The sequence below is a fragment of the Cimex lectularius genome, unplaced genomic scaffold (genome assembly GCF_000648675.2).
Source record: "Cimex lectularius strain Harlan isolate CLEC.00 unplaced genomic scaffold, Clec_2.1 scaffold27, whole genome shotgun sequence".
NCBI classification, from domain to species: Eukaryota; Metazoa; Arthropoda; class Insecta; order Hemiptera; family Cimicidae; genus Cimex; species Cimex lectularius.
In genome coordinates, this window is record NW_019392670.1 from 989,220 (window position 1) to 1,000,671 (window position 11,452).

General features: G+C 37.5%; 1 protein-coding gene across 11 annotated transcripts in view; it reads right to left on the reverse strand.

Annotated features, from left to right (window-relative positions):
- The window catches only part of LOC106667237 (nuclear protein MDM1), a 136,203-nt gene extending 125,453 nt beyond the window's left edge, over positions 1-10,750 (reverse strand). For 3 of the 11 annotated variants that reach the window (XR_001340522.2, XM_014395071.2, XM_014395072.2), the window contains exon 1: positions 10,520-10,750. Coding sequence is in view for 9 of the 11 variants with exons in the window: in XM_014395071.2 (XP_014250557.1) it covers positions 10,520-10,576 (57 nt within the window). In the remaining 2 variants the exon portion in view is untranslated. The remainder of the gene's footprint in view (positions 1-10,519) is intronic. The other 8 variants (XR_001340523.2, XM_014395069.2, XM_014395065.2 and 5 more) reach the window with 4 other exon arrangements.
- Positions 10,751-11,452: the final 702 nt, after the last annotated feature.

The following is an 11,452-nucleotide window of genomic DNA, read 5'->3' on the forward strand; positions in this document are numbered from 1 at the left end:
GTTTTGGTCTCCTAAATTTTGGTCGGTCAAATTTATCGTATAATTTTTATTACTTAAGTGCTCTTTTCAGTAGGACTGTTATCAATCAAAATGTGTAAAGATTTATGGTTCGTGTGGTTTACGATAACTTTACATTTTCCTAATGTTCATTTCGAATGCAACGCGGCTGTTTCCCAGTTAATAGGATCAATCCCTTCGCAATAACGTTTTCTAACTGTGCAGTTTCAATTTACAACGAGGATTCCTTTTCATCCATTTGTCGACCATTCTTCAATCTTCGATCTGTGCTGAAGTCTTGATTAGATCGGTTTACCTGAATAAAATTTCACTCGGCAGACACGTGACCGGGGTCAACGGTCCAAGCGGTTCAATTTTACCGAAACGTCGGTTCGCGTGTTTTGCCAAACTTATCACGGCTGTAATAACACGAGTGAGATTTTTCGCAATGACAAACGGTCATGGGCCAAGTCAGACGAACAAAAAGCTTCTCTCCTCACTTAACACATTTCCAAAATTTTCCGCTCTCATCTTGGTATAATAGAGCCTAATCATATAGAAACCATTGAGAAGGAACTAGTCCAAACCACTACCTCTTTCCCTTCCACCAAAAGAGGACTCTTATCCTTCAGAAATCCAGTACATCATCGATCCCAAAAAGAAAGCTCCTGGATATGACCTTATAATCCCTGAATTATTCGTTCTTCCCTAAAAAAAGCAATCCTCCTTCTAACATACATATATAATGATGTCCTAAGAACTACTTATTTTCATTTTTAATGAAAGTTTTCCGTTGTAAAAATGATCCAAAATCGCATAAAACTACACTAGGAAAAATCCTCGAAAAGCTCCTTACTAGAAGAAGAAACTAGGCAATGAAAAGAAATAACTACTAAAAAAATAAAGGATGCATCCAAAATCTCCAAAACTCGGGCAAGCATAACGACCTGACAGGATCTGGGGCGCCAGAGCACAAAGAGTAATAAAAAATCAGACAAACTAGCGGAAAGGGATCTGCAAGACGATACAATTAAAGGCCCAGAACCTATACCTTGATGACATGATCAAACGAAGACTCATCCCTCTCAGAATGACACCCGCAAAAAAAGGAAAAATGGACCTACTCTGCCAATGAAGAAGTACCAGACATAGTAAATTCATGATAAAAAATACTTAAAAGACACCTAAAAACATGGTTATATTCAATTATGGCCCCATTCATAGGTTACGCAATGACAAGAAAAAACTGCCACTTACATTATCTTCGAATGGGAACGGCTCAATGGCGACATAACCTAGAATATCTTGCCGCTCAGTCAACGACCTAATACTTTTAAAAAAAGGGGTCAATTGAACAGAACTAAGGAACTAGGAAAAGTACATTAAGCCAGAAGGCTACAGTATTCTTGTTGTAGAAAACAATTGCTTCCTATCATTCCTAATGAGTTGGACTTAGAATATACCTGATTTTGATCCTTCGTTTGTTTTGCGGCCATTTGTACACCATATTGTTTCTTTAAGTCCTGTTATATTTTGTTCCTTTGATTCTCTAGGCAGGTTTAGAAGCACAAATTATCTTTTTTAACACGGTTTTACTGACGTACATAAAAAAAGATTTAAATTTTTTCTATTAACGCGAGCCACCTTTTTAACGTATTCTATAATAATAAATATTAGAATTTTTAAATTATATATAATAAATATTTATTGAAATAAAAATACAAAGAACTTAGCGCTCTTCGTGTGGGATAAACCGATCAATCAATTTGTCCAACGCCCATCGGTTGATTTCAAATTTAAATTCCATCAATCACAGTTCAATCAATCAGTTATTCGCATGTTTGAAAACATCATTGATGCGAATGAACATCTGTCACCTAAAAACAAATTCGACTGTGCAGAACTTCACACAGCTGAAAATACACTGCCCCTCAAAAAAACGACCACCTGGACTTTGCACGAAAAAAGGCCAACTTTGGAAATGCAGATTTTCTTAACTTTTTAAGTCACAGGCCTGCGCTGGGTCTCATTTTTTAGAAAATTTTATGCTGAACAAGATGGTTTTTAAAATGTTTTCCATGCTTCAGTCATTCATCAGTAAATTCAAAAATTCGGTAACATGTTAATTTTTGCACGTTTTACGAAAATCTCAAATTGAGCTAGGGAGCTAGGAAATCTCCCTGGAGCGGCGGCATATAGCAGTCGATAGGAAATTATAATAAGCTTTCAATTGATCACCTTCTATTTTGCCCGATTTCTCAACCGTTTTCGAGTTATACGCGATTTTTGGGCAAAAAACGTGCTCATGGAAAAAACCACTCTTTACCGATTTTACCATACATAAACATATTGTTTCAATACGTTAGACGAAGCCAAACTACCACAAGGCTTGTGAAATGGGAAGGAAAAGTTGAATTCCCATGATGAGGTAAACAACTGGTAATCGGCAGCAGAAGCATTCCGCCCCCCTAAATGTCAAGGTAAGAATAGGCGCGTTCCAGTTCGCTTTTCTGAAAAAGTCCTCGGAACAAAATTTGTAGTGTCAAATTTACGAAAACATAACGGTTCAAAATTTAAGCATTCTTGAAAATCGGGAATCTGAATGAACAATGAAGAATTTGAATTTTTTTTCTTTTCTTATGCTTTCTCTACCTTCCTTTCACCCAACTCTTCTGTGTGAGCGAACATAGACCTGATGTTTTAATCCTCATTCAGAAACTGGCCGAGTGTTAAGCAACAAAAATAAAAGAACTTTTTTGTTCATACAATTAGGAGTGATGTGAGGTTGTCCACAATGTTTTTGCATCACTACTTTGATAGGCTGACTATTTTACTTTTTTGGAAGGGAGTCTGGAACTTTTATCTTTCCTTTTGAGTCCTCTCAGGTTACGGACTAAAAACTGACTTGGCCACAGTGTAAATATCAGTACTTGCTGTAATTTTTTTTGGAGGGGGCGAGGAAGTTGGCCCTTTTTTCACCGTTAGGTTTTTGTTGGGATTGTAATGTCATTGTAGTACTGCCAATAAGTTGTTTCTCCACTCTTGTTTATAATTTCTTTCTTCTTATTGTTGTCTCTTTGTTCTCATTGAGTAAAAAGAGAATACGACTCAGTAAAATATCACATAAGAAATTGGACTACGAACAGATGACATCGATTATGTCTAGTAGAGACAGCACAACTGCACTGAAATAGCTGGGAAAACCGTACTTGAACTGTATAGATCTTGATACAACATTCCTGAGAACTGAGGGCGGAGATACAAGCACATGCCATACTAAGCATCGATGTGACTACTCCAACAGAACAACGTCCCAAGGATGAGGCATGAGGCATGCGAAGAGATTCACAGAAAGGCCATCCGCAAGACTGGCGGACAAAAGAACTGGTAACTTGGAGGGCAACAGCAACAGAACAAAGATTGTGGTACCTAAGATCACGCACCGGATAGGAGTACAGACAGAAGAAACACTATGCAGATACTGCCAGGAAAAGGAGGAGAGTGCAGAACACTTTTTTTTTTGTTTATGTGAGGGTCTATATAGGTATCGATTCTTTCAACTATGAGAGTAAAAGCCGCAATCTGTGGAGTTCGATTAACAACCTAAAGCTAAAGGTACCTACGACTACTCAATATGGCGGAAAAAAACTACTCTGATTTAATAATAATAAACATTTTTAATTTAAACTTTATATACATAAAGTATAATAAACGATAAATATATAGATAAAACAACCTGGCTTTGTTCTCTTTATTCCGAAGTCGATTTGTACGTAGAAAAGGAAAAATATATGCAGGACCTGCCCTGAATAATTAATTTTTCCCAGCATAAATATCATGCTTAGAAAAGAATTTGTATTCTCTTTTAGAACCCTGCTGGGTCAAATTGAAACTAAGGGGTTTCTTAGGAGAATTGATAGGGTTTTGGACGACTTGGTATTTTCCCTGATCTCACATAACGATAAAACTTTGAGGCTGTGTTGGCCTGAGAAGATTTCATTGACTGGTAAGTTCCTCTTAAAAGTCTTTCTTTTATCCCGGCTCTTTCACATAAAGAAGGAAAAAGAGAGATCCAATAATCGTAAACAAATCGGCGTCGATTTGAAAAGCCCCAAGAGGATAATCGATTGTTTAAAATAATTTACGAATACGTGTCTCAACTAATTCTTCTGTTTACCGTTTGTTTAATCTGACTGTTTACTCGCTCCGTCTTCTGTAATAACCTTTAATTGGCTAAACACGTTCCGCATAATAAGGCAAAGTTTATTTAACATGTTTGAACAACATCAGTAATACAATATTGAATTTGCCTACCCAATCAATTGTATAGCATGATTGAACCATTATGCACTGCACATTCTGCAGCTATTTTGATAACCATAAAACCAGGGACCGCGGTAGCGGAATCGTTAAGGCGTCTAATTCTCGGCGATCCCGCGGTCGTGGGTTCGATTCCCACCTCGCCTCTGGACGGTTTTTCTTACGCCTAAAGGGACCGGTGGCCGCAATTGAAAAATATTGACACGGCACTCATGGAAGGTCTGGGGCGAGATCGGATCTCAGCGACCCTGAATTTGGTCCCGACCCCCCTTCAAATATTAGTTTCTTCGATGGAAGAACACCGGGGGCTCAAATTCACACGCGTATTGCTTTTTCTCAAAAATGTAGCCGGGAAGGAAGCACAATAAGATATACAGTACAGCTGCAGTGCTCAGGAGGAATTCCTCCAGTTCCCGGTATCCATTTATAAAAAACCACGTATTACTATTATTAGGAATGATTGAGCGTAAAAAAGCAAAAAGTTAATCTGGAACCATAACCTACCCGGCATCATAGCCAACAAGAAGAACAATAAAGATCGAAGATATCCTCTGACTCATTAATCTGTGGACTAAAGCTTAACAAAAACAAGTTACCTAAAACGTTCATCAACTACCTTGATGATGATTAAACGCTAGCGTTTCTAGAAAGCGGCGGGTTTTCTACTCCCTAAACACCGCCTTCTGGCTTAATTTATTTTTCCTAGTTTCTTAGTTTTATTCGAGTCACTCGATCCTTCTCTTAACATTTATTTTTTCTGTGTCTTATCGGTATTCTAGGTTATGTCTCCACTGATCAGTTTGCATTCGAAAGTAATAAGGGTGGTAGTTTCTTTCTCCTCATTGCATAACCTACCAAAGGGGCAGCATTGAATGTACTCATGTTTTTTAAGTATTTTCTCAAATGCCAGTGACCGATTTGTAGTCGGAACACTGCTTGCCAGTTTTAAGTGAGGGTTCTTTAATCGTGAGTTTACTATTTCTGGTATCTCTAATGTTCGTCCACTTGCTTTGTTTTGTGTGGACCAATTCTGAGAGCTGGAGTATTCTGCGTTAGTTTTTCTTATCCTACATAAAAATCTGAAACTTAAATCAAACACAACTAACATAAGAATCTTCACACTTGATAAGATGTCTTCAGTGGAATGATCATTCATTAACACCAAAGAAAGATGTTCCTGAAAATACGCTACATAAATACGATGTTAATATAGATTTCGGAGACTTGGCTTTCTCCGAGCTCGCTTTGCAAATTTAAGGACTACCATTTCATAAGAGTAGACAGGGAAGTGTTTTACGGTGGCATGGGCATTTTAGTGGGCACTGATATCCAGACTCTTGGCTTTAAAAATGTAACCAGAATGCAAATAATCTTGCCCGACTCCTCACCAACCAACATAATTTCCTAATACATATCCAACCATAAGTGGGACGCATTCTTCAAAACACTACCAAAACTAATTGTGGGCGACTTCAATCAGAATGGACCGACAAAAAAGGCAGGGAACTTATCAACGCACTAGATCAGAACGATATAAAGGCTCTCCTACAAAGGTAAAGTTGTCCAATCATCCAAGAAACTCAACAGTGGGTATAAACCTCGCTTGTACAGAACTTGTTCTTAAGCCAAACTGGAAAGTTTTAGATGACTCTATGGGGTCTGACCATCCATTTCTCTATATCGACTGGCCCATTAAGCAAAGTCTGTCAATATTCTGGGAAAAGGAATCTTAAGAAGGCCAATCGGACCGAGTATAAAAAATGGGGAGGAAGCAAACCCTTGAAAATAATCAATGGATTATTTGACTTTCTATGAAGTCTGGGCAAGTGTGTGTATATTCTAGGCTTAGAAGTAAATCATGGTGGATCGCTGTGATAGAATAGTGGCAGAAAGAAAATTGGCCTTTGGGACATATAAAAATTTACTTACCTTAGTACGTTAAGAAACATTAAAGACACTTTCTTTGGAAGCCATAAAAATCTTCCGAGACGCAAAAAAAATAATTGTGGAAGTCATTTTGTTCTATTAGCCGTTCTACTCTATCAAAGACCTTTGGCTGCAACTTAAGGTAATCAAAAGTATTCCAATCTCTAAACTTCACCCAACAGTTTATGGCAAATGGACAGCAAATTTCGTTAATAGACTGTATCAACAAGGTCCCCGAGAAAATGTATCAATAATTACATCCTCTGAAATCCGAAAGCATGAGCTGTTAGCTCCTTTGACCTTTGCAGAGCTAAATGCATCTCTAAAAACACCAATAATAATTCTGGTATAGACCAAATCCATTACTACATGATAAGCAACCTTCCAACGTTTGCCAAAGTGAAGTTCTTGGAAACATTAAACCACATCTGGTTCAGTTCCGACAAACCAGAAAAGTGGAAAGATACGTTGATCATTCCAATAAAAAAAAAGCCTTCCCATTTGCCTAGTTCCTACCGCCCATTATGTTTAGTTTCTTGCGTCCAAAAAAAGTACGAACGAATTATAAAAAGCGCTTAGAATGGTGGGCCAAATAAAATAGGATACTACCGTCTTCTGAATTTGATTTCCGAAAAGGTAAGTCTGTGACGGATGCCCAACTAGCGCTAATTACCGATATCCAATTGGCCCCCACAACAAAACCTGCGGTACGATGCAAAATAATTCGCCTTCTAGCTTCCAATTTTAGGTATCTAGGGTTACCAAACAGACTAGTCCAAAACATCACGAATCTAATTCCACATAGAAACAATTACTTTAAAATAAATGAAGTAATGATAGGTTAAAGGAATTTATTCAAAGGCCTTCCACAGGGATGTGTATTGATGATCGCCTTCTTTACACCATACACGTCTCAAACTTTGTAACAACATTAGCAAAAGGTCTGAATAATCCAATACGCGGACGTTTTCCAGTGATAGTTACAATGTATACAATTATCAATTTTATAGTTATTCATAGTTATCACCACGTTAATAAATCTGTTTAGTAGTGTATTGTAGTGGTGTACTATACTGCCCGTCTTAGGGGACCACCAGATCGCTTAGGGCAAATTTGGCTTTGTGATCCGGGGCGAATGTGGAACTTTTCCACAAGCACTATGTGCATTGTAAGTGTTTTTATCACCACTATCCCGATAAAAGGGAGTACGTTCTGCAGAACTCAAAAATTACCACATAGAAGCGAGAAAATATTATACAGGACGTTATCTGACTGGCGGTTGGTGGGCTGGGCCCCAAGATCTATAATATTCTCTGTCTGTATGTCGTATAGACAAAGCAAAAAAAAATCTTGGCCTGTGTTAAATCCTCCTGTCAGTTTGTCTGCTTGTTCATTACCCAAAATTCCTTGGTGTCAGGGCACCCATAAGAATGTCTGTTATGTTTTTCCAGGTTTTAGGTACTTTCGCAGACTTCGGATTTGATCTTTTTAGTCTTAACGCTTTTAGGGTCATATACAACATTAGTATACTCAACCCTCGTGTGTAGATTATGCAATGAGAAGGAAGAAACTACCACCATGGTTTCTTCGAATGCGAAATACTCAACTGAGACAAAGCCTAAGGTATGAAGAAGATCCTGGAAAAAGAATAGCAGCAATGACAATCAATGACCTTCTTTTTAAAAGAAGGATAGAGTCAATTGAGCTGTACTAAGGAACTAGGAAAAGTGTAATGAACCAAAAAGCGGCAGTGCTTGAAAAATACAAAACTCCCACTTCCTAGTATCCACCTCATCATCTCCCATAATGTTCTCTCTATTGGTTATAGAAAAAAACTTCCAAACATATTACCTTCGAATGCAAACTGTTCAATGGACACACCACCTACATAAACTAGGGTACCAAACAGACCTTGAAAAAATAATAATAGTCATGTCCTAAGTCATCTTAAGAGCTGGATCGAGTCAATTGAGCTGAACTAAGGAACTAGGAAAATAAACCCAAAAGCCACAGTGCTTGGAAAATACAAAACTCCCACTTACTAGTATCCTCCTCGCCTTCATCATATTATCCTAGACGAAGTACGTAAACTCTATTGTTATATGGTATAGGAAGAAACTTTCATCTGTATTACCTTCGAATGCAAACTGCTCAATCAAGGCATCAGCTACATGTTACCAAGAAACCCCTGGAGAAAGAATACCAGCAATAACAATCAATGACCTTCTACTTTCAAAAAAAGGATAATCGATCGAACTGAACTAAGGAGGCAAAACACAATAAGCCAGCGATTCTTAAGGAATATTAAACCCTCACTTCCTAATACCATTACCATCACCATATTTACCAGTATAGCCATAATAACAAAAATATATCAAGTTGAGAATTTATGCCAAATCAAATAAAATTTCAAGGTTGTCAATCTAGTAAGCTTTTGAGCGATCCATCTTGGACTAGCAATGATGAAAAATCAATGAACGTCTTTGCGAGCGGCTGACAGCCCGTTAAACCGGCTAACCTATGCCCCACAGACTGACTTTTTATATGTTTATTACGGAATTATTTTAAGTACTTTATTTTCTGCCTTGCAATTTTTTTTTTTTTTTTTTTTTACTTTTTTTTTTGCTGGGGCTTCCGACGTCTAGGTCAATTCGTCTCTCCACTAAGTCTATATTTTATATTTTGTCAAGAAGCGTGAGAGGAAAATGGAATTTCCTTTTCCGATAAATGAATCTATCTGTGTTTATGTTGAAAAAGCGTTAGAGTGACTATTTGTTCGAACCATCGATTAAATTTAACCTTGACGACTAAAAGAGACAACAACAGATTATCGACAGAAGGAAGTAAAATCGATACCCGATACCTTTATAAATTGCGTGTATGTTAAAACCAAGGCCGTGATTTTTGGGCTGACACTTCATCAGAACGCTGATTAAATTGAGTCGTGCAATATTCAAAGATGATCACAGTAACTCTTTGAATCGCTTACTACTGTGACTGAGTTTTGATAATTTTATCCAACAAGCAATTGAGAAAATGAACGTTTTAGCGGTTCAGGTCGATTGATTTGAGTCTGTAATTAAAAATCTGTTAAAATTGTCTATTCGGTTCAATTTTGGACACTTTTTCCTCTATTTTCCTACAGAACAAAGAAAATTCGCAAATGAATTCTATAGGAAACTTTGCGTTTTTCAAAACAACTATCTGTAACAGGACCTCTCTTCCCCTCGTGGCACATTTTCGATTTGGTTTTAAATCCACGTGATTCTCAAACAATCGCCAAAAAAATCGGAATCACCTAGAAATCAAAGAAATATAGAAAAACGAATCTTTTTTAGAAAATAAAATAAAATGCATGCTATCAAACAAACCCATGCAACGTTCTTATCGTCTAATGTATCAAACACCGTCGATAGAACAAAATATTTATTTGGTGATTTTATATAAGCATTTCTGTTTTTACAATAATTGGTACACCTAAATTCCAGGCTGAAATAATGAATATAAAAACGAAGACTGTTTTATGCAGTTGTTTTCTTTTTTTTTTTTTTTTTTTGGTTTGCACCCCTGCGATGAAATTTGTCCTGTAACGACCATTTTTAAACTATTTATTAGTTTTACTTGTGTGAAAGAGGGTTCTGAACAGTTCCTACCAAATTATGAATATTTTATCAAGTTTTCTTTTATGAACGAACCGACCTTTGTCCATTATTCAGACGGTGCAAAGAGTTCATCGGAAAGCTAAGGCGCTTTTCAAAACGTTCTTTCACTAGATATTCAACGACCAAAATTAACGAGTAGCGAGATTTTATGTTTGGATTTGGATATAATTTTCGGCTTGAGTACTTTTTTAAAAACTGCTCCTGTAATTTTTTTTTTAATCTGCTACAACTTTTTTTTCAAAAGTTTTGGAAGGGTTTTTCGGCATCACAACTTTAAGGGTTATAGGAACCTTTAAAAGCTCGAGTCCCAGTGTTCTCCAAATTGATATTTACACCGGTCGGGGGTTGGAAATCCTCCGTACACGACGCATTGGATTCGAGGCAGGAGGAAAGTGAGACGGGTGTCGAAAAAAGGGATAGATCGCGCGTGACCGGCGTTAGTTAAAACGGTGACTCAGAACAATTGGGCTAAAGAGGAAACAGGCACACCAAACGGTGCAGGAGCATGCCGGCTCATGCTTGGCTTCAACACAAGTGGAAAAATCTTTTTGGTTCGATCTGACAACTTCGAAAAAAAAACAAAAAAAAACGTGAAAAATCGAGAAATCAACTACCTTGTCTACCGGCATGGAAGGGCAGGCGCGGCAAAGGTTCCAAAACGTGCCAATCATCGGTCCGACGATCTGTTAGACTCAGTGTTAAGAAAGCGATCGGGTTTTATGCGACTCGTACGAGCGTAGAGGGCTGACTGACTGAATCCGCCCAGTTAATTCGAGTGCATGTCAGTCGGTATGAGAAAGGTTAGTTACTGCTCTACCGCAGTCTGCAGCGGATCGATATGACCGAAGGCGGCCGAGTGGGGTCCGCCTACGCCTCCTTGATAGCCGCCCTCGTCTCGCTACCCCGCTCATAACAAACTCCGTCTGCTACGTACAAAATCCTCCTAACTTAATCGTATACTTTACTTACTTTACAGTCTCCCGAGTCTCGTATTGATTGATTGATTGATTGCTCACAAGTGTAATAGACACAGGGTGTCTGAAATATAAACGGCTCAAAAATAAATAGGGAAGTTGCCAATGCAGTATTTACTTTCCCTAACATTTTATTATACACTAACATGCAAAAAATTGCACCCAATTGATTTTTTTTTCTCGATAAAAGAAAATTCTGCCCTTATTTTGTCACATTTTTTTACCAATAAATATTTGTTTATTTATTTATTTTAAAGTCTGAATATCAAATAGAGTTAAACACACTTAATCATTAATCCAGAACAAGGATAAAGGATTTTTCAATGTTTACTTTTTACGGAATTTAAAATGTTTTTTCAGTATCATTTGAATTCTGAAGCAATAAACTGTTTAGTTTCATCTTTGTTTTCCTAAGTTCAATTTTTAAACTTAATAATGCCATTTAGTGCTGAGGATATGGCAGTTATTGATAACCGACATACCACCAAGTATTTGGCTACTGCCATCGGAGTGTCATACGAAATACCGCGTGACGCCGTTAGACGTTTTCGAGAAACTGGGTCCTATCATAGA